This window comes from Globicephala melas, chromosome 17 (assembly GCF_963455315.2).
Source record: "Globicephala melas chromosome 17, mGloMel1.2, whole genome shotgun sequence".
NCBI lineage: Eukaryota > Metazoa > Chordata > Mammalia > Artiodactyla > Delphinidae > Globicephala > Globicephala melas.
This window is the reverse complement of record NC_083330.1, coordinates 38431930-38452860: the sequence shown is the minus strand read 5'-3', so window position 1 is coordinate 38452860 and position 20931 is coordinate 38431930. Positions and strand designations below refer to the sequence as shown.

Here is a 20931-nt window from a genome sequence, read left to right as displayed (position 1 = left end):
TTCTTGGTTGTCCATTTTATTGGCATATAATTGTTTGTAGTAGTCTCTTATAATCCTTTGTATTTCTGCAGTGTCAGTTGTGATTTCTCCTTTTTCATTTCTAATTTTATTGATTTGCATCCTCTCCCTTTTTTTCTTGATGAGTCTGGCTAAAGGTTTATCAATTTTATCTTCTCAAAGAATCAACTTTTAGTTTTATTGATCTTTGCTATTGTTTTCTTCATTTCTATTTCATTTATTTCTGTTCTGATCTTTATAATTTCTTTCCTTCTACTGTCTTTGTGTTTTCTTTGTTCTTCCTTCTCTAGTTGCTTTAGGTGTAAGGTTACATTGTTTATTTGACATTTTTCTTGTTTCTTGAGGTGAGATTAAATTTCTGTAATCTTCCCTCTTAGAACTGCTTTGGCTGCATCCCATAGCTTTTGGGTCATCGTGTTTTTGTTGTCATTTGTTTCTGTGTATTTTTTGATTTCCTCAGTGATCTCTTGGTTATTTAGTAGCGCACTGTTTAGCACCCATGTATTTGTGTTTTTTACAGTTTTTTTTCCTGTAATTGATTTCTAATCTCATAGCGTTGTGGTCAGAAAAGATGCTTGATACGATTTCAATTTTCTTAAATTTTCTGAGGCTTGATTTGTGACCCAAGATGTGATCTATCCTGGAGAATGTTCCATGTGCACTTGAGAAGAAAGTGTATTCTGCCACTTTTGGGTGGAATGTCCTACAAATATCAATTAGATCTATCTGGTCTATTGTGTCATTTAAAGCTTGTGTCTCCTTATTTATTTTCTGTTTGGATGATTTGTCCATTGGTGTAAGTGGGGTGTTAATGTCCCCTACTATTATGGTGTTATTGTAGATTTCTCCTTTCATGGTTGTTAGCATTTGCCTTATGTATTAGAGTGCACCTATGTTGGGTGCATAAACATTTATAATTGTTATATCTTCTCAGATTGATCCTTTGATCATTATGTAGGGTCCCTGCTTATCTCCTGTAATAGTCTTTATTTTAAAGTCTATTTTATCTGATGTGAGCATTGCTACTCCAGCTTGCTTTTGATTTCTATTTGCATGGAATATCATTTTCCATCCCTTCAGTTTCAGTCTGTATGTGTCCCTAGGTCTGAAGTGGGTCTCTTATAGACAGCATATATATGGGTCTTGTTTTTGTATCCATTCAGCCAGTCTGTGTCTTTTGGTTGGGGCATTTAATCCATTTACCTTCAGGGTTATTATTGATATATATGTTGCAATTACCATTTTCTTAATTGTTTTGGGTTTGTTTTTGTGGGTGTTTTTCTTCTCTTTTGTTTCGCACTTAGAAAAGTTTCTTTAGTGTTTGTTTTAAAGCTGGTTTGGTGGTACCGAATTCTCTTTGCTTTTGTTTGTCTGAAAAGCTTTTGACTTCTCCATCGAATCTGAATGAGATCTTTGCTGGGGAGAGTAATCTTGGTTGTAGATTTTTTCTCTTTCATCACTTTAAGTATATCCTGCCATTTCCTTCTGGCCTGCAGAGTTTCCACTGAAAAATTAGCTGGTAACCTTATGGGGATTCCTTTGTATGTTATTTTTGTATTTTTCCTTGCTGCTTTTAATATTTTTTCTTTGAATTTAATTTTTGTTAGTTTGATTAATATGTCTCTTGGTGTGTTTTTCATAAGGTTTATCCTGTATGGGACTCTCTTTGCTTCCTGGACTCAGGTGACTATTTCCTTTCCCACATTAGGGAAGTTTTCGACTATAATCTCTTCAAATATTTTCTCAGACCCTTTCTTTTTCTCTTCTTCTTCTGGGACCACTATAATTCAAATGTTGGTGCGTTTAGTGTTGTCCGAGTGGTTTCTGAGATTGTCTTCAATTCTTTTCATTCTTTTTCTTTATTCTGCTCCTCGACAGTTATTTCCACCAGTTTGTCTTCCCACTCACTTATTCGTTCTTCTGCCTCCATTATTCTGTTATTGCTTCCTTCTAGTGTATTTTTTATTTCAGTTATTGTGTTGTTCATCTCTCTTTGTTTGTTCTTTAGTTCTTCTAGATCTTTGTTAAACATTTCTTGTATTTTCTCAATCCATGCTTCCATTCTATTTCTGAGATTCTGGATCACCTTTGCTATCATTACTGTGAATTCTTTTTCAGGTAGATTGCCTATTTCCTCTTCATTTATTTGGTCTTGTAGGTTTTTACCTTGCTTCTTCATCTGTGACATTCTTTTTTGCCATCTCTCTCTCTTTTTTTTTTTTTTTTTTAATGAGTGGGATTGTGTTCCTGTTTTACTCGTTGTTCGGCCTGAGGCTTCCAACACTGGAGTTTGTAGACTCTTGGGTAGAGCTGGGTCTTGGTGCTGAGATGAGGAACTTTGTGAGACCTCACGCCAATGAATATGCCCTGGGGTCAGAGGTTCTCTGTTAGTCCAGTGGTTCGGACTCGGAGCTCCCACTGAAGGAGCTTCCCCCAGCCCCAGGCTCATGAGTCAAGATCCTGCAAGCTGTGCGTGGTGGCAAAAAACTAAAAGAGAGAAAAATAACAAAGTAGAAAATAAAATTAGACTAGGAGACTAACAGATACGTTAGAAAGAATGTAAAAATAAAAATATAGATGAATCAACAACCAGAAGGTACATCAGTACCACAAGAGTAAAAAAGAGGAGGAGGGAAAGGAAGAAAAAAAGGGTGGGCGAGGCCTTGGCTGTGGAGAGCAGGGCCTAAGCAGGGGCGAAGTTTGGGTGGTGGGCCTGGCCCATGATCCAGACTCACAGGGCTGGAAAAGGCCCTGGCAGTGCGGATTAGGCTCAAGGAACAGAAGGGGCCCAGTTGTGCCCCCAACCCCGGTCTCAGAGGGCAGGGAACCGCACCTGGGAGCCTAGCAGGCTTCCTGGGGTTGAGTGGGTGGGGCAAACACCCTCCTCTTCTCTCCTGCTCCTCCGGTCTGGGAGGGCCCTTCCTGCCTGCCTCTCCTGATCTCCCTAGTCTCCCTCCTATGCCCCAGGACCAATGCAGCCGGTGCTGGGGGGAGGACAGGAGAAGGGGGGGCCTTGGAGGGCAGGGGACCGGCCTGGGAGCTCAGCAGCCTCCCCTGCCCAAGAGGGCCATACAATTGCCCTCTGCTCCTCACCCGCTCTCCTGGAGAGTCCGTCCTACCTGCCTCTCCTGATCTCCCTGGCCTCAGAGGCGCTGATCTTGTCTGGCCTCCACTTCTCCCCCCTCGGTACCCCTCTGTCCTACTGGTTCACCTTGGGGTTCCTCCCGTCTCCTTGGGGGTCAAAATCCCCCACCAGCGGCCAGCAGGCACCCTAGTTGTGGGGAGACACTAACTCTGCATCTTCCCACACCGCCATCTTGACTCCTCCCTCACCTGACTTACTTTAAAATCTTATCAGATAGGTTTTTGAATGTCTCTGAAATTTATTATAATGAATATTTATAGAGATATGATGACTGTGTCTGTTACTGTGAGTTGTTATTTAAAAAACATTTCAAACATACTATGGTAAGCAGAAAAATGGCCTTCCAAAAATGTCCATGTCCTAATCCCTGGAACCTGTGAGTATGTTACCTCACGTGGCAAAAGGGACTTTGACTGGGTGATTAATGTTAAGGACCTTGAGATGGGGTGGGGGGTGGTCATCCTGGATTATCCAGATGGGCCCAGTATAATCACAGAGGTCCTTAAAAGTAGAAGAGGGAGACAGATGAGAGGGTTAGAGAAAGAGATGTGATTAAGGAAGCAGGGGCAGAGAGATGCAGAGGAACTGGCTTTGAAGTAGAGGAATGGGGCCACAAGCCAAGGAATGTGGGTAGCTTTTAGAAGTTTGAAAAGTCAAGGAAATGTTTTCTCCCTTAGAACCTCCTGAAAGAAATGCTGCCCTGCTGATTACCTTGATTTTAGTCCATTAAGAGCCAAGTGAGAGTTCAAACTTACAAAATTATAAAATAAATTTGTGTTGCTTTGAGCCACTAAGTTTCTTGTAATTTGTTACAGCAGCAACAGAAAGCTAATACATATACAAAAATAGAGAAAAGAGTATATGAAGGACCCCCATGTACCCATCATCCAGCTTCAACAATTGTCAGTTTATGACAATTGTTCTTGCTTCATTTTTTCCTCTCCAGCTCCCTGCCCCCTTCTTCCCCTCTCATTATTTTGATGCAGATTCCAGGAATATCTTTTCATTTGTAAATATTTTAGTATTTGCCTTTAAAACATAAGGTACTGTTAAAACAACAATACAGTGCAGGTATCATTATCGCACTTAAATGAACAATATTTAAATGTTTCTTTTAATATTGAGAAATTTAGCAAGAATAAAAGCAGTTGACTGAGAATGGCATATTGTGACTTGTTTAAAACCTCATTTGATATATTGCTTAAAATACACTATAATTGTAAGCATAATTTTCATTCTGTGATGTCTTTCAGCTTTTATTATGTAATAAAAGTAGCTTAAAAAACAAACAATAAAAATTATAATTTTTATTTTTAAATATTCCCCATTTAGGTATGAGAAACTAGTAGCTCACATTTTAAATTAGGAATCTATTATGTAAAAATATGGGAAATTAAGTTTAATATCAGCATAAAATACATATTTTGTTCTTTTAGTTTGCTGCAAATAAGAATACTTTTTTGCAGTCACAAAATGATCCCAGAATATGCAGTTTTAATCTGCCTACTGAAGAAAGTTCTAGAGGAATTAATCATGAGGATAATTACAGGGAAAAATATTGTTTGGAAGCATCTGCAAAGACAACATCAGACCCACATCATACAGGTAAGACTGTTCAGGTTTGTACTTGACCAGGCTTATTACAGTATTATTTAAATTGATTATTTACAAGAATGAATATGTTATATTTGAAAATAGTTGATGTAATACCACTAGGTCGCTGGCAATTCAGATTTTTTGTTGTCGTAATTTATCTTTAATGATGGATTAATAACCACATCATTCAAATCTTGCATTTTGTAGTAGGCATATGTCTAAGGTTATTCATTGTAAACTTATTGGTCAAATAATGGTCTTTACCTCAAGTAGCAAAATAAATTGTGTTTAAAGATTTTCTTTTAAATTTACTTATTTTTACTTATTTATTTTTGGCTGCATTGGGTCTTCGTTGCTGCATGTGGGCTTTCTCTAGTTGCGGTGAGTGGGGGCTACTGTTTGTTGCAGTGCACGGGCATCTCATTACGGTGGCTTCTTGTTGCAGAGCACAGGCTCTAGGCGTGTGGGCTTCAGTAGTTGTGACACGTGGGCTCAGTAGTTGTGGCTTGCGGTTCTAGTGCATGGGCTAAGTAATTGTGGCGCATAGGCTTAATTGCTCCGTGGCATGTGAGATCTTCCTGGACCAGGGCTTGAACCCATGTCCCCTATATTGGCAGGTGGATTCTTAACCACTGAGCCACCAGGGAAGTTCTAAAGATTTGATTTTTAAAAAAGTTTTAAAATGCATTAACAGCACTAAAAGGAGTGGTGAACTTTAAATGAGTAAAACTGTTGATTCATTTTAGTCCATTGGAGTAAGTTAAAATCAGTTAGATTTGAATTATGAAAGTATATAATTGCAGGAAAACCAAGCATTTAACAAGTTGAATTGAGTTAAAATAATGGCTATGGTTCTTTTTGCATCTGTAAGAGATTAGTATTTTTCAGGTAATTAAAATTTATCTAGGATGTTCATGGATGTTTATTTGGCCTGTGAAAGGCACCATTAAGACTACATTTTTCTAAATAACATTTTATTTTTTGGTTGAATAAGGAGTGTCAGGGAGAGAGCCTCATTTGCTGGTCTATAGAATATAACTACTATTTTAAGATACCAGTGCAAATCAACAAAGTGCCTTAAACGCTTAACCCTTTTGAAGGAAGTTTTGGAGCTTTGTGATAATTAATACGTTTTACATATAAATGGGTTCATTTCTTGTGGGGCAGAAGGGACTTCTGATTTTTCCCAACTGGCCAGGATCCTTAGTACCATTTACGTGCTCTCAAATTTGTAACAAGTGTCAGGATGAAGTTGAGAAGGGCTTTTGGTGGTATCAATTTAGGGAGATCCCTAGAGACAGCTCTGGGTATGGCAGTTTAGCTTCTGCCCTGTTTCACGGATTTGCTCTCTCTTTATTACTTTCCTCCTTACCTCCCTCCTTTTCTCTTTTCTTCCTTCCATCTTCGTTAGGTGAATATCCTATTTTCCCAGACTTTTTTCTCTACTGTCAAGCCTGTGATGGATAATGATCCATCTATGCCTGTTTCTTTTCTATCTTGGTAGCTAATCTCTTCACCAGAGAATGATATTTAGCCTCTAGAGTATAATACATTTCATGTTACTGATTTGGGGCTTTTTTTGCATTCTACTATAGTTTCTCATTCTGTTCCCTGTTAAATATGAGAAGGGAGTTAAGAGTTAAAATAAATTGAAGAGAGAGTTAATTTACTCAACCTTTAATCCCTTAATCCCTTCTTTTTTTTAGTACATTCACTGGACTGGGGAACCTGTGCCAACCTCCTGATACCCTCCTGCCTCTCATTTAGAAAGAGGTTAACTGGGGAAAAGAGCATTGTGAGAAACATCTTGCTTTCCATGGTGATTGCTGGAGAGGAATATTGTATATAGAAAAGTATGGAGATGAAAGACCTGTATAGTATATATTCACCTTTTGACATTCTTTCAATTCCAGGTCTAATCCACCTTGAAGTCAGGTCCAAGCCTGCATGTCCCAGTTAAAATATGTCCTCATTTCCGGTTACCTTTTTATTTTGAAAAATTTCCTACATATAGAGAGGTTGAAAGAATAATCCAGTTATCATCATAAATTCAATAGTTGTTAACATTCTGCCTCATTTGTCCCTCCCCACCCAGCCCCGCCCCGTGTATGCAACTTTTTTTTTTCTGGACCATTTGAAAATAAGTTGCAGATATCATGCCACTTCACCTCTAAATACTTCAGCATGTATATCTTAAAATAAATGTTTTCTCCTATATAACCACATTATTACACCAAACAAGATTAACAGTAATTCATAATATTTAATATCTAGTTCATCAGGAAAACCATTTTTACTTAAGCTAGTTTAAGTTTGGTTTCTTAACAACCAAAAGAGCCCTAATAAGTACATTTTCACTCTATTGAATTTTACTGCGCACTTCAAGTCTCATCAAGTCTGTTGAGGTCATACTGGATTAGGGTGGACCCTAAATCTGTTGAAGGAAGGGGGACCGCTTCCAAGGGCCCGAGAGTGGGCTTCTGTCTAACTCTTGGAAATGAAATGTCCGAGGAGACACACGTGCTGACAAAGCAAGAGACTTTAGTGGGAAGGAGCACCCGCGTGGAGAGCAGGAGGGAAAGGGAACCCAGGAGGACTGCTGTGCCACGTGGCTCACAGTCCCGGGTTTTATGCTGATGGGATTAGTTTCTGGATTAGTCTCTGGCCAATCATTCTGACTCAGGGTCCTTCCTGGTGGTGCACGCATGGCTCAGCCAAGAAGGAGTCCAGCGAGGAGGATTCTGGGAGGTTGGTAGGACATATGGGCTGGCGTCTCCTTTTGACCTTTCCCGAATTCTTCTGGTTGGTGGTGGCTTGTTAGTTCCATGTTCCTTACCAGGACCTCCTTTTGGAAAACAGCTCATGCAGATGGTTACTGTGGTGCCTGGCCAGGGTGGGCAGTTTTTGGTCAGTGGTTCCCCTAACAAATCCAATGGCTGGTTATGAGGAGAGCGACATAGAAATACAGAGGGAAAAAGGCCTTGTGACAGTGGAGACAGAGATCAGAGTAATCCAGCTGCAAGCCTAGGAGCACCAAGGATTGCTGGCAACCACCAGAAGCTAGAAAGGGGCACGGAATAATTCTCCCACAGATCCTTCAGAGAGAGCATGGCCCTGCTGACGTCTTGATTTTGAACTTCTGGTCTCCAGGTTGTGAGACAATAAATTCTGTTGTTTTAAGTGTTTGTGGTACTTTGTTATAGCAGTCCTTGGAAATTAATAAAGGGAGCCCTAGACCTTCTGACCGGCTATACTTACATTCTTTAGAAAAACAAAGAAATTTTTTCATTCTTTCTGATTCCTTTTCATTGTGATGAAGTGTAAGATGAGACCATTAATTCTCCCTCAGGCTGTTCAGCTATACTCTTTATATTTTATCTATTTACCTGAGTCTCCTTCACTAAACTGTGGCATACAAAGGCAGGAACTTTCTCTTGTTTGGGTTTTAAGTCAAACAGTATGAATTCAAAAACATTTTATGACTGATGGAAGGGATCTTGAAAAACTTGTAGTTGAGTCCCTTGGCTAAGCCCTTTGGCCCTGAAGTACTTCAGATAAGTCAGGAAGTCAAGAAGAAGCTGCTGGAACATTATAGTTTGCAAGTATTGGTAATACTTAAAAGAGAATAGTTTCAGAAAGTGTTTGGAACAAAAGCCATATTGTAATGGATATGTGATGAGTGGAGACAGGCAAATGGAGGCAGTGAATGTAAATAAATAATGTATGTAAATCAATAAAGAAATTTGGTTTTGAAGGGAAGGAGTAGTATCTTGAGGGATAGCAGGAAACCATAGAAGTTTTTTGGTTGTTTTTAAAGGTAGTATGTTGTCGGTTGAGAGGAAAGAGATATTGAAGAGGGGAAGATTAAAGGTATAAAAAGGGAGTGATAAAACCTCTGTTGGAGAGATAAGTGTTTTTCTAATGATTTTTAGGTCCCTGGAGATGTTCGGACATATTTTCAGGGGTTTATAAATTCTCAGAGAAGCTTAGAATTCTGTGTTTTCTTTTAAATAATATGAATAAAAGTATATAAGCCTATGTTGGATCTTTCGGTTGGCCACCATATAATTGAGTTTTTTTTTTAAGTGCTGCTTGATTTTTTTTTTTTTTTTAAATAAATTTATTTATTTTTGGCTGTGTTGGGTGTTCGTTGCTGCGCGCGGGCTTTCTTTAGTTGCGGTAAGCGGGGGCTACTCGTTGTGGTGTGCACGCTTCTCATTGTGGTTTCTCTTGTTGCGGAGCACGGGCTCTAGGCGTGTGGGCTTCAGTAGTTGTGGCACATGGGCTCAGTAGTTGTGGCTTGTGGGCTCGAGAGCGCAGGCTCAGTAGTTGTGGCACAAGGGCATAGCTGCTCTGTGGCACATGGGATCTTCGTGGACCAGGGCTTGAACCCGTGTCCCCTGCATTGGCAGGTGGATTGTTAACCACAATTGAGTATTATTACAAGATTTCATGTCAGCAGATGAGAACAGAGGTAGACAGAATGGGGTATACTCCTACCAAATGAGGTTTCGTATATTCAGATTAAGGACAGTCAAAGAATTGAGCCTTCATATGCTGTATTGGAGAAGAGGCTTGTTGGACACAAAAGGACTTGTATGTGCCAAATCTTTTGGTACCATACTTATATTGTGATTAGCAGTTTAATTTCAGTAAAATAACATTGTCATTAAATTAATGTGATTTTTGAATTTTATTGGTTTATAATTAATTTATAAATGTTTGATTTATCTTTGAAATCTTTTTTCAGTACATTTAGAACTCCTACATTCTTTTTTTTTTCTTTTTCTTTCTTTTTTTTTTTGGCCCTGCCACATGGCTTGCGGGATCTCATAGTTCTGTGACCAAGGATTGAACCCAGGCCATGGCAGTGAAAGCCCGAAATCCTAACACTAGGCCACCAGGGAACTCCCCTACCTCATTCTTTTTAAAAACTACATAATATTCCATTGTGTGGATTTGCCAGATGTACCTAACCAGTGCCATATTAATGGATATTTAGGTTGCTTGGTATCTTTTCTTATTACAAACAAAGCTACAATGAATAGCTGTATATTATAATCATATGTGAGAATGTATTCATAGGATACCTTTGAGTATCAAAGGTCTCAAGGTATGTGCATTTACCTAAGTGTCCATTGACAGATGAATGGGTAAAGAAGATGTGGCACATATATACAATGGAATATTACTCAGCCATAAAAAGAAACAAAATTGAGTTATTTGTAGTGAGGTGGATGGACCTAGAGTCTGTCATACAGAGTGAAGTAAGTCAGAAAGAGAAAAACAAATACTGTATGCTAACACGTATATATGGAATCTAAAAAAAAAAATGGTTCTGATGAACCTAGGGGTAGGACAGGAATAAAGACGCAGATGTAGAGAATGGACTTGAGGACACGGGGAGAGGAAAGTGTAAGCTGGGATGAAGTGAAAGAGTAGCCTTGACATATATACACTACCAAATGTAAAATAGATAGCTAGTGGGAAGCAACTGCATAGCACAGGGAGATCAGCTCTGTGCTTTGTGACCACCTAGAGGGGTGGGGTAGAGAGGGTGGGAGGGAGACGCAAGAGGGGGGGGATATGGGCATATATGTATACATATAGCGAATTCACTTTGTTATACAGCAGAAACTAACACAACATTGTAAACCAATTATGCTTCAATAAAGATGTTAAAAAAAATAAAAACAAAGTGTGAAGTTGTGATTTAAGCAGGATAAAATAGGCAAACAGGATAAGCACAATGGAAAGAAAGGAAACAATTTTTTAAATATCAGTTAATATGCTTTTGGTTCAAGTATTGTTAAAAATACTGGATTATAAAATTGAATTTTATTAGCATGTATATTTGGAAATTGCAGGCTTTAGGATTGACTAATGTAGCAGTTTAAAGGATGTCATTATGATCCCAATTTCTGTCTACTCCTGTCATCAACAAGATTGGCTTCATTCTTAGACTGGTTCTCCTCATGTTAAATTATAGATACCAGCAACCACTGGGACCACATACTTCCTTTTTCTCGTCAATCTGATGATATGTAGATGGTCCCTACTCATAATCGTTAAATAAGGTTTCTTAACTTTGTGCTGATATAGAGTTACTTTCCTGTGTCCAGAGGGATTCCTAACTTTAGACCTATGGTACCTCAGTGAAGAAGAAGCCTAAGTGGCTTCTGAGAATCATCAGATACACACTCTCCATCCCTTCCTTGGACGTGGGAGCTATCTCACCAAAATTTCCTTGCCGCTACCTGCAGGGGGAACACCCATGTTAACTATACTGAAAAATGATTAAGTGAAAAATGTTAAGTTAAAATAAAGATGAATAGCTTTAGCAACATTTTTAGTATACAAAATTTAACAAAAGGCTAGTTCCCTTTAGCTTACAATGTTTTTACCCCAAAGATAAGACTTGGTCAAACTGAGTTCCTTAATAGGTGGCTGGGAGCTATTTAAAGAAAATGTATGTAAATTTAGATTGTATAGAGTAGGTCTGTGATTCACATAGCATGGCTGGATTAAGTTTACATAATTTGACTCTGTGAGATAATAGAAAATGTCTGTATTGGTCTCTACCCCCAGTTCCTGGCACAGAGGTCCTAAAACCCTTGTAATTTCCTCAGTGATAAGAGCTTTAGGAGCATCTTTTTTTCTTCTAATACTTGGTCTTTGACCTTAGTTCCTGACACAGAGTTCCTAAATCCCTTGGAATTTCCTGGGTGATAGAAATGTCTTTTGTTCTAATGAGGTGACTCTGGGTGGGCTCCTGGTTGAGGGCTGGTCACCAGAAAGACTAAGCCACGATTAGAAGCTTGGAATTTTCAGCCCCATTCCCATTCTCCAGAGAGGGGAGATGAGTTGGAAATGGAGTTGATGGTTGATCATGCCAATGTGATGAAACCTCTGTAAAAATCCCCAAAGTACGGGGTTTGGAGACCTTCCGCGTTGGTGAACATATGGAGGTGCTGAGAGAGTGGTGGTGCCCAGAGAGGGCATAGACACTCCGAGCCTTTTACCTGTGCCTTGCCTATGCATCTCTTCTGTCTGAATGTTCATCTTTTATCATATACTTTTTGTTTTTTAATTTAATTTTATTTATTTTTTTATACAGCAGGTTCTTATTAGTTATCTGTTTTATACATATTAGTGTATATATGTCAATCCCAATCTCCCAATTTTATCATATACTTTTATAATTAACTCGTAAAAGTAAGTAAACTGTTTTCCTGAGTTTTGTGAGCTGCTCTAGCAAATTAATTGATCCTGAGGAGGGGGTCCTAGGAACCTCTGATTTATAGCCGATTGGTCAGAAGCACAGCTGACAACCTGGACTTGTGATTGGCATCTGAAGTGGTGTGGGAGCAGTCTTGTGGGACTGAGCCCTTAACCTGTGGGATGTGATGCTATCTCCAGATAGATGGTGTCAGAATTGAGTTGAATTGTAGAACACCCAGGTGGTGTCGGAGTGGTATGAAAGTAAAGGAGAAACATGGCAGGAGCACTGAGTTTTTCCTTCTTAGACTTCTTTCAGTTCTGTAAGGGTTTTCAAGATCCCTGTTAACCTAGGTTTTGATTGTCTTTTTTTTGGCTGCACTGCGTGGCTTGCAGGATCTTAGTTCCCTGACCAGGGAATTGAACCCAGTCCCGTGGCAGTGAAAGTGCTGAGTTCTAACCACTGGACCGCCAGGGAATTCATGGTTTTGATTGTCTTGAGTGCTTAACATTACAGGGTATCATCACCAAAGCACAGTGCTGAAGTGTGAGATATAAATGCTATAACTCAGAATGATTCTTAGGGTTTGGATTCACCCTGGCTTTTAACCCTGTTTTTATGTGGCAGATTTTTAAAGTGTCATCTTCCTCACATATTGCAGTGTGATATACGCCTTCTCAGATTCTCTTGCCACTGTGTGCTTCCTAGAGTGACTGCTTCACTGTACCGCACTGTGCTGCCTCACTTGAGCCACCACCTCACGGTGGCCGCCACCCCACCGGGCCGATGAACCACACTCTGAGAGGGTCTGGTGGATGACACACCACACCAGGGCTTGGGGGTAGCACCCTGTGCCCCTGTGGAGGCTGGATGACACAGGCTGAAAGTGCGGTAGAGTTTACTCCTAGTGGGGTGAGCTTGGCCACTGGGAAATGGGAGACAGGAGGGAACCTGCCTGATAAATTCCACATTTTCCTCCATGAACTACTCTGAGGAATGGTTTCTTTTTGTAGTCTATCAGATGTTCCAAAGAGTACCAAGTGGATGCATTTGCCAAGTGACCTACTCTGTGTTTTCATAGCTTGTTGTAAAGATGTAGCCAGCACTTTTAAAAATAGTATTTATTTATTTACTTATATTTTGACCTCGTGGCCTTCCCGACCAGAGATCGAACCCATGCCCCCTGCAGTGGAAGCACGGAGTCTTAACCACTGGACTGCCAGAGAAGTCCCCCAGCCACCATTTCACATAGTTCCTTGCTTCAGTTTATTTTTTTTTCACTCTTGATACCCTGTATATGCAACGCCCAAGTAAAGCCTCAGCGTTCTAGTCATTGCTTCAGGCCCTGTTTGCCAGAGAACCTGGGCTAAGACAAAGATTAATAAGGCGTAATATCCTTACCTTCGTGTTTTTTTTTTTTTATCTCCTAAAATATAGAAATAATCTCAGTAGTCATGGTGAGCTTTTTGCCTAACAAGTAATTCATAGGAAAAAAAAAATCACTCCTACCCACAGTTATTCCTTATTTATTAAATTTAATAGATCTAATTATCAAAATTCTATTTTAGAAATTTAGCTTTGTTCAAACTTCTCACATTTTTAATAGCTAAAGAGTTAAAATATATTAGCTGCTATTATTTTATTTTTAAGGATACTTTTTTGAACATATTAGAATTTTCAGACATTAAGAAAAGTTGATCATTTTACATTGACTACCCATATACCAACGACCTAGATTCCAGAATTAAAATTTTACTGTATTTGCTTTATTGCATATCTATTCATCCATCAGTCTGTCTCACTTTTATTTTTTATTTATTTATTTTAAAATATTTACTTATTTACCTTGGCTGCACCAGGTCTTAGTTGCGGCATGCGGGATCTTTAGTTGTGGCATGCGGGCTTCTTAGTTGCAGCATGCATGTGGGATCCAGTTCCCCGACCAGGGATCGAACCTGGGCCCCTTGGATTAGGAGCGCGGAGTGTTACCCACTGGACTACCAGGGAAGTCCCTATCTTACTTTTAAAAAATGAATTTTAAAGTTGCAGACATCAGTACATTTTCCTCAGAATACTTAATGCATTCATTAAGATTAATGTACCTAGGGGTGTCCCTGGTGGCACAGTGGTTGAGAGAGTCCGCCTGCCGATGCAGGGGACACGGGTTCGTGCCCCGGTCCGGGAGGATTCCACATGCCGCGGAGCGGCTGGGCCCGTGAGCCATGGCCGCTGAGACTGCGCGTCTGGAGCCTGTGCTCCGCAACGGGAGAGGCCACAGCAGCGAGAGGCCCGCGTACCGCAAAAAAAAAAAAAAAAAAAAAAAAAGATTAATGTACCTAAATACGTTTCTCCCCATAAAATTATCTAAAATACTACAGGTAAAACTAGGCTCTTATATATTTTACCTGTAGAAATTGGTATTATTATTATGATTATTTTTTATTTTTTTCATTTTAACATCTTTATTGGAGTATAATTGCTTTACAGTGGTATGTTAGTTTCAGCTTCACAACAAAATGAATCAGTTATATATATACATATGTTCCCATATCTCTTCCCGCTTGCGTCTCCCTCCCTCCCACCCTCCCTATCCCACCCCTCCAGGCGGTCACAAAGCACCGAGCTGATTTCCCTGTGCTATGCGGCTGCTTCCCACTAGCTATCTACCTTACGTTTGGTAGTGTATATATGTCCATGCCTCTCTCTCGCTTTGTCACCGTTTACCCTTCCCCCTCCCCATAGCCTGAAGTCCATTCTCTAGTAAGTCTGTGTCTTTATTCCTGTTTCACCCCTAGGTTTTCCATGACATTTTTTTTCCCTTAAATTCCATATATATGTGTTAGCATACGGTATTTGTCTCTCTCTTTCTGACTTACTTCACTCTGTATGACAGACTCTAGGTCTATCTACCTCATTACAAATAGCTCAATTTCGTTTCTTTTTACGGCTGAGTAATATTCCATTGTATATATGTGCCACATCTTCTTTATCCATTCATCCGATGATGGGCACTTAGGTTGTTTCCATCTCTGGGCTATTGTAAATAGAGCTGCAATGAACATTTTGGTACATGACTCTTTTTGAATTATGGTTTTCTCAGGGTGTATGCCCAGTAGTGGGATTGCTGGGTCATTTGGTAGTTCTATTTGTAGTTTTTTAAGGAACCTCCATACTGTTCTCCACAGTGGCTGTATCAATTTACATTCCCACCAACACTGTAAGAGGGTTCCCTTTTCTCCACACCCTCTCCAGCATTTATTGTTTCTAGATTTTTTGATGATGGCCATTCTGACCAGTGTGAGATGATATCTCATTGTAGTTTTGATTTGCATTTCTCTAATGATTAGTGATGTTGAGCATTCTTTCATGTGTTTGTTGGCACTCTGTATATCTTCTTTGGAGAAATGTCTATTTAGGTCTTCTGCCCATTTTTGGATTGGGTTGTTTGTATTTTTGTTATTAAGCTGCATGAGCTGCTTATAAATTTTGGAGATTAATCCTTTGTCAGTTGCTTCATTTGCAAATATTTTCTCCCATTCTGAGGGTTGTCTTTTGGTCTTCTTTATGGTTTCCGTTGCTGCGCAAAAGCTTTTAAATTTCATTAGGTCCCATTTGTTTACTTTTGTTTTTATTTCCATTTCTCTAGGAGGTGGGTCAAAAAGGACCTTGCTGTGATTTATGTCATAGAGTGTTCTGCCTATGTTTTCCTCTAAGAGTTTGATAGTTTCTGGCCTTATATTTAGGTCTTTAATCCATTTTGAGCTTATTTTTGTGTATGGTGTTAGGGAGTGATCTAATCTCATACTTTTACATGTAGCTGTCCAGTTTTCCCAGCAGCACTTATTGAAGAGGCTGTCCTTTCTCCACTGTACATTCCTGCCTCCTTTATCAAAGATAAGGTGACCATATGTGCGTGGGTTTATCTCTGGGCTTTCTATCCTGTTCCATTGATCTATATTTTTGTTTTTGTGCCAGTACCATTCTGTCTTGATTACTGTAGCTTTGTAGTATAGTCTGAAGTCAGGAAGCCTGATTCCTCCAGCTCCGTTTTTCGTTCTCAAGATTGCTTTGGCTATTCGGGGTCTTTTGTGTTTCCATACAAATTGTGAAATTTTTTGTTCTAGTTCTGTGAAAAATGCCAGTGGTAGTTTGATAGGGATTGCATTGAATCTGTAGATGGCTTTGGGTAGTAGAGTCATTTTCACAATGTTGATTCTTCCACTCCAAGAACATGGTATATCTCTCCATCTATTTGTATCATCTTTAATTTCTTTCATTAGTGTCTTATAATTTTCTGCATACAGGTCTTTTGTCTCCTTGGGTAGGTTTATTCCTAGATATTTTATTCTTTTTGTTGCAATGGTAAATGGGAGTGTTTTCTTGATTTCACTTTCAGATTTTTCATCCTTAGTGTATAGGAATGCCAGAGATTTCTGTGCATTAATTTTGTATCCTGCTACTTTACCAGATTCATTGATTAGCTCTAGTAGTTTTCTGGTAGCATCTTTAGGATTCTCTATGTATAGTATCATGTCATCTGCAAAGAGTGACAGCTTTACTTCTTCTTTTCCGATTTGGATTCCTTTTATTTCCTTTTCTTCTCTGATTGCTGTGGCTAAAACGTTCAAAACTATGTTGAATAAGAGTGGTGAGAGTGGGCAACCTTGTCTTGTTCCTGATCTTAGTGGAAATGCTTTCAGTTTTTCACCATTGAGGACGATGTTGGCTGTGGGTTTGTCATATATGGCCTTTATTATGTTGAGGAAAGTTCCCTCTATGCCTACTTTCTGCAGGGTTTTTATCATAAATGGGTGTTGAATTTTGTCGAAAGCTTTCTCTGCATCTATTGAGATGATCATATGGTTTTTCTCCTTCAATTTGTTAATATGGTGTATCTAAATTACTACAGGTAATTATCTACAGGTAAATTATCTAAAATACTACAGGTAAAGCTAGGCTCTTATATATTTTACCTGTAGAAATTGGTATTATTATTTTTTGCGATAATAATAATTATTGCCCCAGGGAAGCCCCTAGAAATTGGTATTATTGATGTGGATGGTGTGTTTCAAATAAATGATACCATACAGTATACATATATCTACCTACAACTTGATTTTTTCATTCGCTAATGTCAAAGATAAACAAAGCCAGACATTAGTTAAAGCAGTGGAAGCAGATTTTATTCATTAACTCCTGACAGTGGGGTAAAGACCTGAGCTCCATTCTGATTTGTGCAGCTTTTGAAGGGAGGATGAGGGAGTCAAAGAGGGAGCTCAAGTAGAGTCAGGGAAGTGAAAAATTACAAAAGGTAGGTCTGTGTAAATGAGATTAGGGCAGCTCTGTCTGCTAGCTAGCAGTTATCAAAGTTAGGATTCTACCTTCTCACTAAGACTGGGAGGCCTTGGCTCTGTTCTTCCTGATAATTACATTTCAAAGGAATGACTTTCAGGTCCTTGAGACACTCCTGAGTTGTGGGAGATTTAGTAAATGCCCTACCAAAGGGAGGTCAGGGGCCTAGGGTCAGGTGTTAGCTAGAACAAACAGTAAATTCTTTTGATAGCTCTGAGCTTTTCCAGAATGGAGCTCATGAGGAGGCTAGATTGGGGCCTTTAGGCTGCTAGAGGCCATCCTAGGGTTGGTCAAGTCTCTTAGTGCAGGGGTTTGGATGGAGTTGTTCCATGCTGAGAGTACTTTGCAGCTCTCACTAGTATGCTTTGGAGACTTGTTTTCATTTTAGAACATATAGATGAACCTATTCTTTTAATTGCTGCAGGATATACCATGGTATGAATATAACATGATTTATTTAGGGTTTTTATTAAAAACAATCCTGCAGAGAACATCCTTGTACATGTGGTCTTATGAACTTATGCAAATATTTCTCAGTTGTCAGATCATAATGTGTTTATATTATATTTTAATATGGTTTGCTAATTGCCTTCTGAAGTGGCTCTGCCATCATTACTGTATGAGAGAATTTATTCCCCCAAATTCCTTAACACATGCTATTAAACTTTTTAACTTTTGCCAGTTGAATGGGTAAAAACAACTATGGTCTTTTACTTTCCATCTCCCTGATTACTTGTTGAGCTCTTTATATATTGGACGTTTATATTTTATTCTTTAAATTCTGTTTGTATTCTATATTTGTTTTTCTGTTGCATTGTTTTTCTTAGTTTGTAAGAATTATTTATAATTTAATTTTGATTATCTAAGTAATATGAATATATTTTTATAAATTTCATAATAATACAGTTAAGTTAAAGGTTCTTAACTGTCCCTGTCAATCTTAGTCTCCTTCCAGTAATAGCTGCTGTCATTAGTTTGGTGCCTATCCTTCTATACCAAAGCTGTCGAATAGAAATATAATATAAATCATATATAAATATTAAAAAATTTTCTAGTAACCATGTTACAAAAGTAAAAAGAAGCAGGTGAAATTAATTTTAATTATACATTTTAATTAACTCAATATGTATATCATCTCAACATGTGATTAAAAGTTATTAATTATTATTATTCATATTAAGTCTTTGAAAGCTGGTGTATATTATACATTTACGGCATATCTCAATTTGGATGCTGTATTTTTATTTTGAATTCTTGATTAGTATTTAGATTTCATAATATTTATGAAATAAATAAGTTCTAAACATACATAAAAGTTGTCCATTAGCTGAATTGAGTTTTAAAAAATTTCTGTTTATATTTGTATCTACATCAACAAAACTAGTTCATCTTTTTTAGAAGAATTGATATGACTTGGAAACAAAAGCATGTCAGTTTCAAAAAAAAATGTCCAAATTTACTAATTTACTAATTCTTGTGTCAACTCAGTATTATTAACATTGAATTCAAAAGAGCAGTGTATAAATTTAAAAGCAGCTCTAAATTTATCAATATCAACAAAGTGTTTTTCAAATTCTTCTTGTAGTTTTTCCATGCAATTTACATAAAACTTAATTATAATTAAAATTTTCTGTCGATTCATGTTAGAGGGATATATACGGTTAGTTACTGAGTTGTATGTTTATGGAAATTTTTACATTAAACATGTATTCTTCTACCTATCTAACCAGGTCACAAATATGCCTTTTCCTTGGATTTTCCAATTTAGCTCACTCATATACAGTGTGATATTGATGAGAAAACGTAAATCACATTGCCACTGTTTTGTCTTTGATTATTGAATGTTTAGCAAGTATTCTTTTTGTTTTAAAAAAAATCTTGAGTTGGAGTTAACAGTACAATAATTATAAACAATAATAATTATAAATTTTATAGACAGTACAATAATTTATAGAACTCTCCATGACTCAACCAATGAGCACTGGCAAAGAACAAAAAAAATCATTAGTGTTCTTTTTTTTTTTTTTTTGCGGTACGTGGGCCCCTCACTGCCGCGGCCTTTCCCATTGCGGAGCACAGGCTCTGGACGCGCAGGCCCAGCGGCCACGGCTCACGGGCCCAGCCGCTCCACGGCATGCGGGATCCCCCCAGACCGGGGCATGAACCCGCGTCCCCTGCACTGGCAGGCGGACTCCCAACCACTGTGCCACCAGGGAAGCCCTATTTTTTTCTTTTTTAACCAGTTCCATAAACTGGTATTTGCATATGTATTCCAAATGGTTTTAACAACTATATTCTTGACATTTTTTTAAAAAATTAATTTATTTTTTGTCTGTGTTGGGTCTTCGTTTCTGTGCGAGGGCTTTCTCTAGTTGCAGCAAGCAGGGGCCACTCTTCATTGCGGTGTGCGGGCCTCTCACTGTTGCGGCCTCTCGTTGCGGAGCATGTGCAGGCTCAGTAGTTGTGGCTCACGGGCCTAGTTGCTCCGTGGCATGTGGGATCTTCCCAGACCAGGGCTCGAACCTGTGTCCCCTGCATCGGCAGGCAGATTCTCAACCACTGCGCCACCAGGGAAGCCCCTATTCTTGATACTTTTCATAGAGTCTGCTCTAGAAAGTTGAGCACAATATTTTCATAATGTGTGTGGAACAGAGTAATAAATGAAATATTAATTTCTTGTTTTAAAATTGCAATAAATCCAGATTTTTAAACTTAACCTAACAGAGCATCATCTATTGCAGTAGAACTATTATTTTTCCATGTCTAGCTAAAATTCTTTGACAGATATAGATTAAAAAATATCTGTGTTATGAGTTCATATATCTATTTGGTCATGAATTGATAACATTCCTTTGTAAATTTTGAAGTCCTTTGAGATAAAATGTGACCCATGTGTTAATAGGGCAGTATCTCTTTTATTGTATAACTTTTATTATATAACTTTTATTGTATAACTCATTTAAATCTAAAGAGAAGTACTTGCAATTTAAAAAATATTGAATCAATTGATGTTTGATATGTTAGGTCTTGTATTCTACAGGCAATTATTGGCTGCTTAATTGAAGCTCTTTCGTTTTTAAAATATCGTTTAAAATCCTTTCCCAATAATTTTCTGACAAAATTTCCGTAACTGAAATAGTATGTATGTATTTTTACCATCTCTTTACTAACAATGGTTTTCTTTTTTTGTGTGTGCAAGAAACCAAACCATTTTATAGCTGGCCAAAGTTACAAGGTCAGACGTTGTTACATATTATTTAAAAATATTTCTGGATATTTAATTCTGATTTGAGGTGCCTAAACTTCATCAGTTCTTGTTTGTTGAGAGGAAACTGCTTGTCAAATTTACTATGTGTCTGTTGACAGTGTCTCTTAACGTTGTCTATTTTATTTTCTTTACCTTTTTAAAATGCATTAAACAGCTTATTCCTGTTGTTCTGCTTTAGCAAATTGCATTTGGTATTCAGTATGAAATATGTAATATGCTTTAGTTCGGGCTCTCATTTTTTTCTTTATTATTCCAGCAAGAGTACTAGCTTCTGCATCTGCACTTGATTCTGCATCAGTAGTATACTTTTTTATATTAAAAAGTTTGCCCATT

The 20931-nt window shown here is 38.2% G+C and overlaps 1 protein-coding gene across 4 annotated transcripts in view; it reads left to right on the top strand.

Annotated features, from left to right (window-relative positions):
- Positions 1-20931, top strand: part of RAD54B (RAD54 homolog B) — a 94991-nt gene that overhangs the window by 12288 nt on the left and 61772 nt on the right. For 3 of the 4 annotated variants that reach the window (XM_060287166.2, XM_060287168.1, XM_030862890.2), the window contains exon 3: positions 4600-4768. In XM_060287166.2, the coding sequence (XP_060143149.1) occupies positions 4600-4768 (169 nt within the window). The remainder of the gene's footprint in view (positions 1-4599; positions 4769-20931) is intronic. The other variant, XM_060287167.1, reaches the window with a different exon arrangement.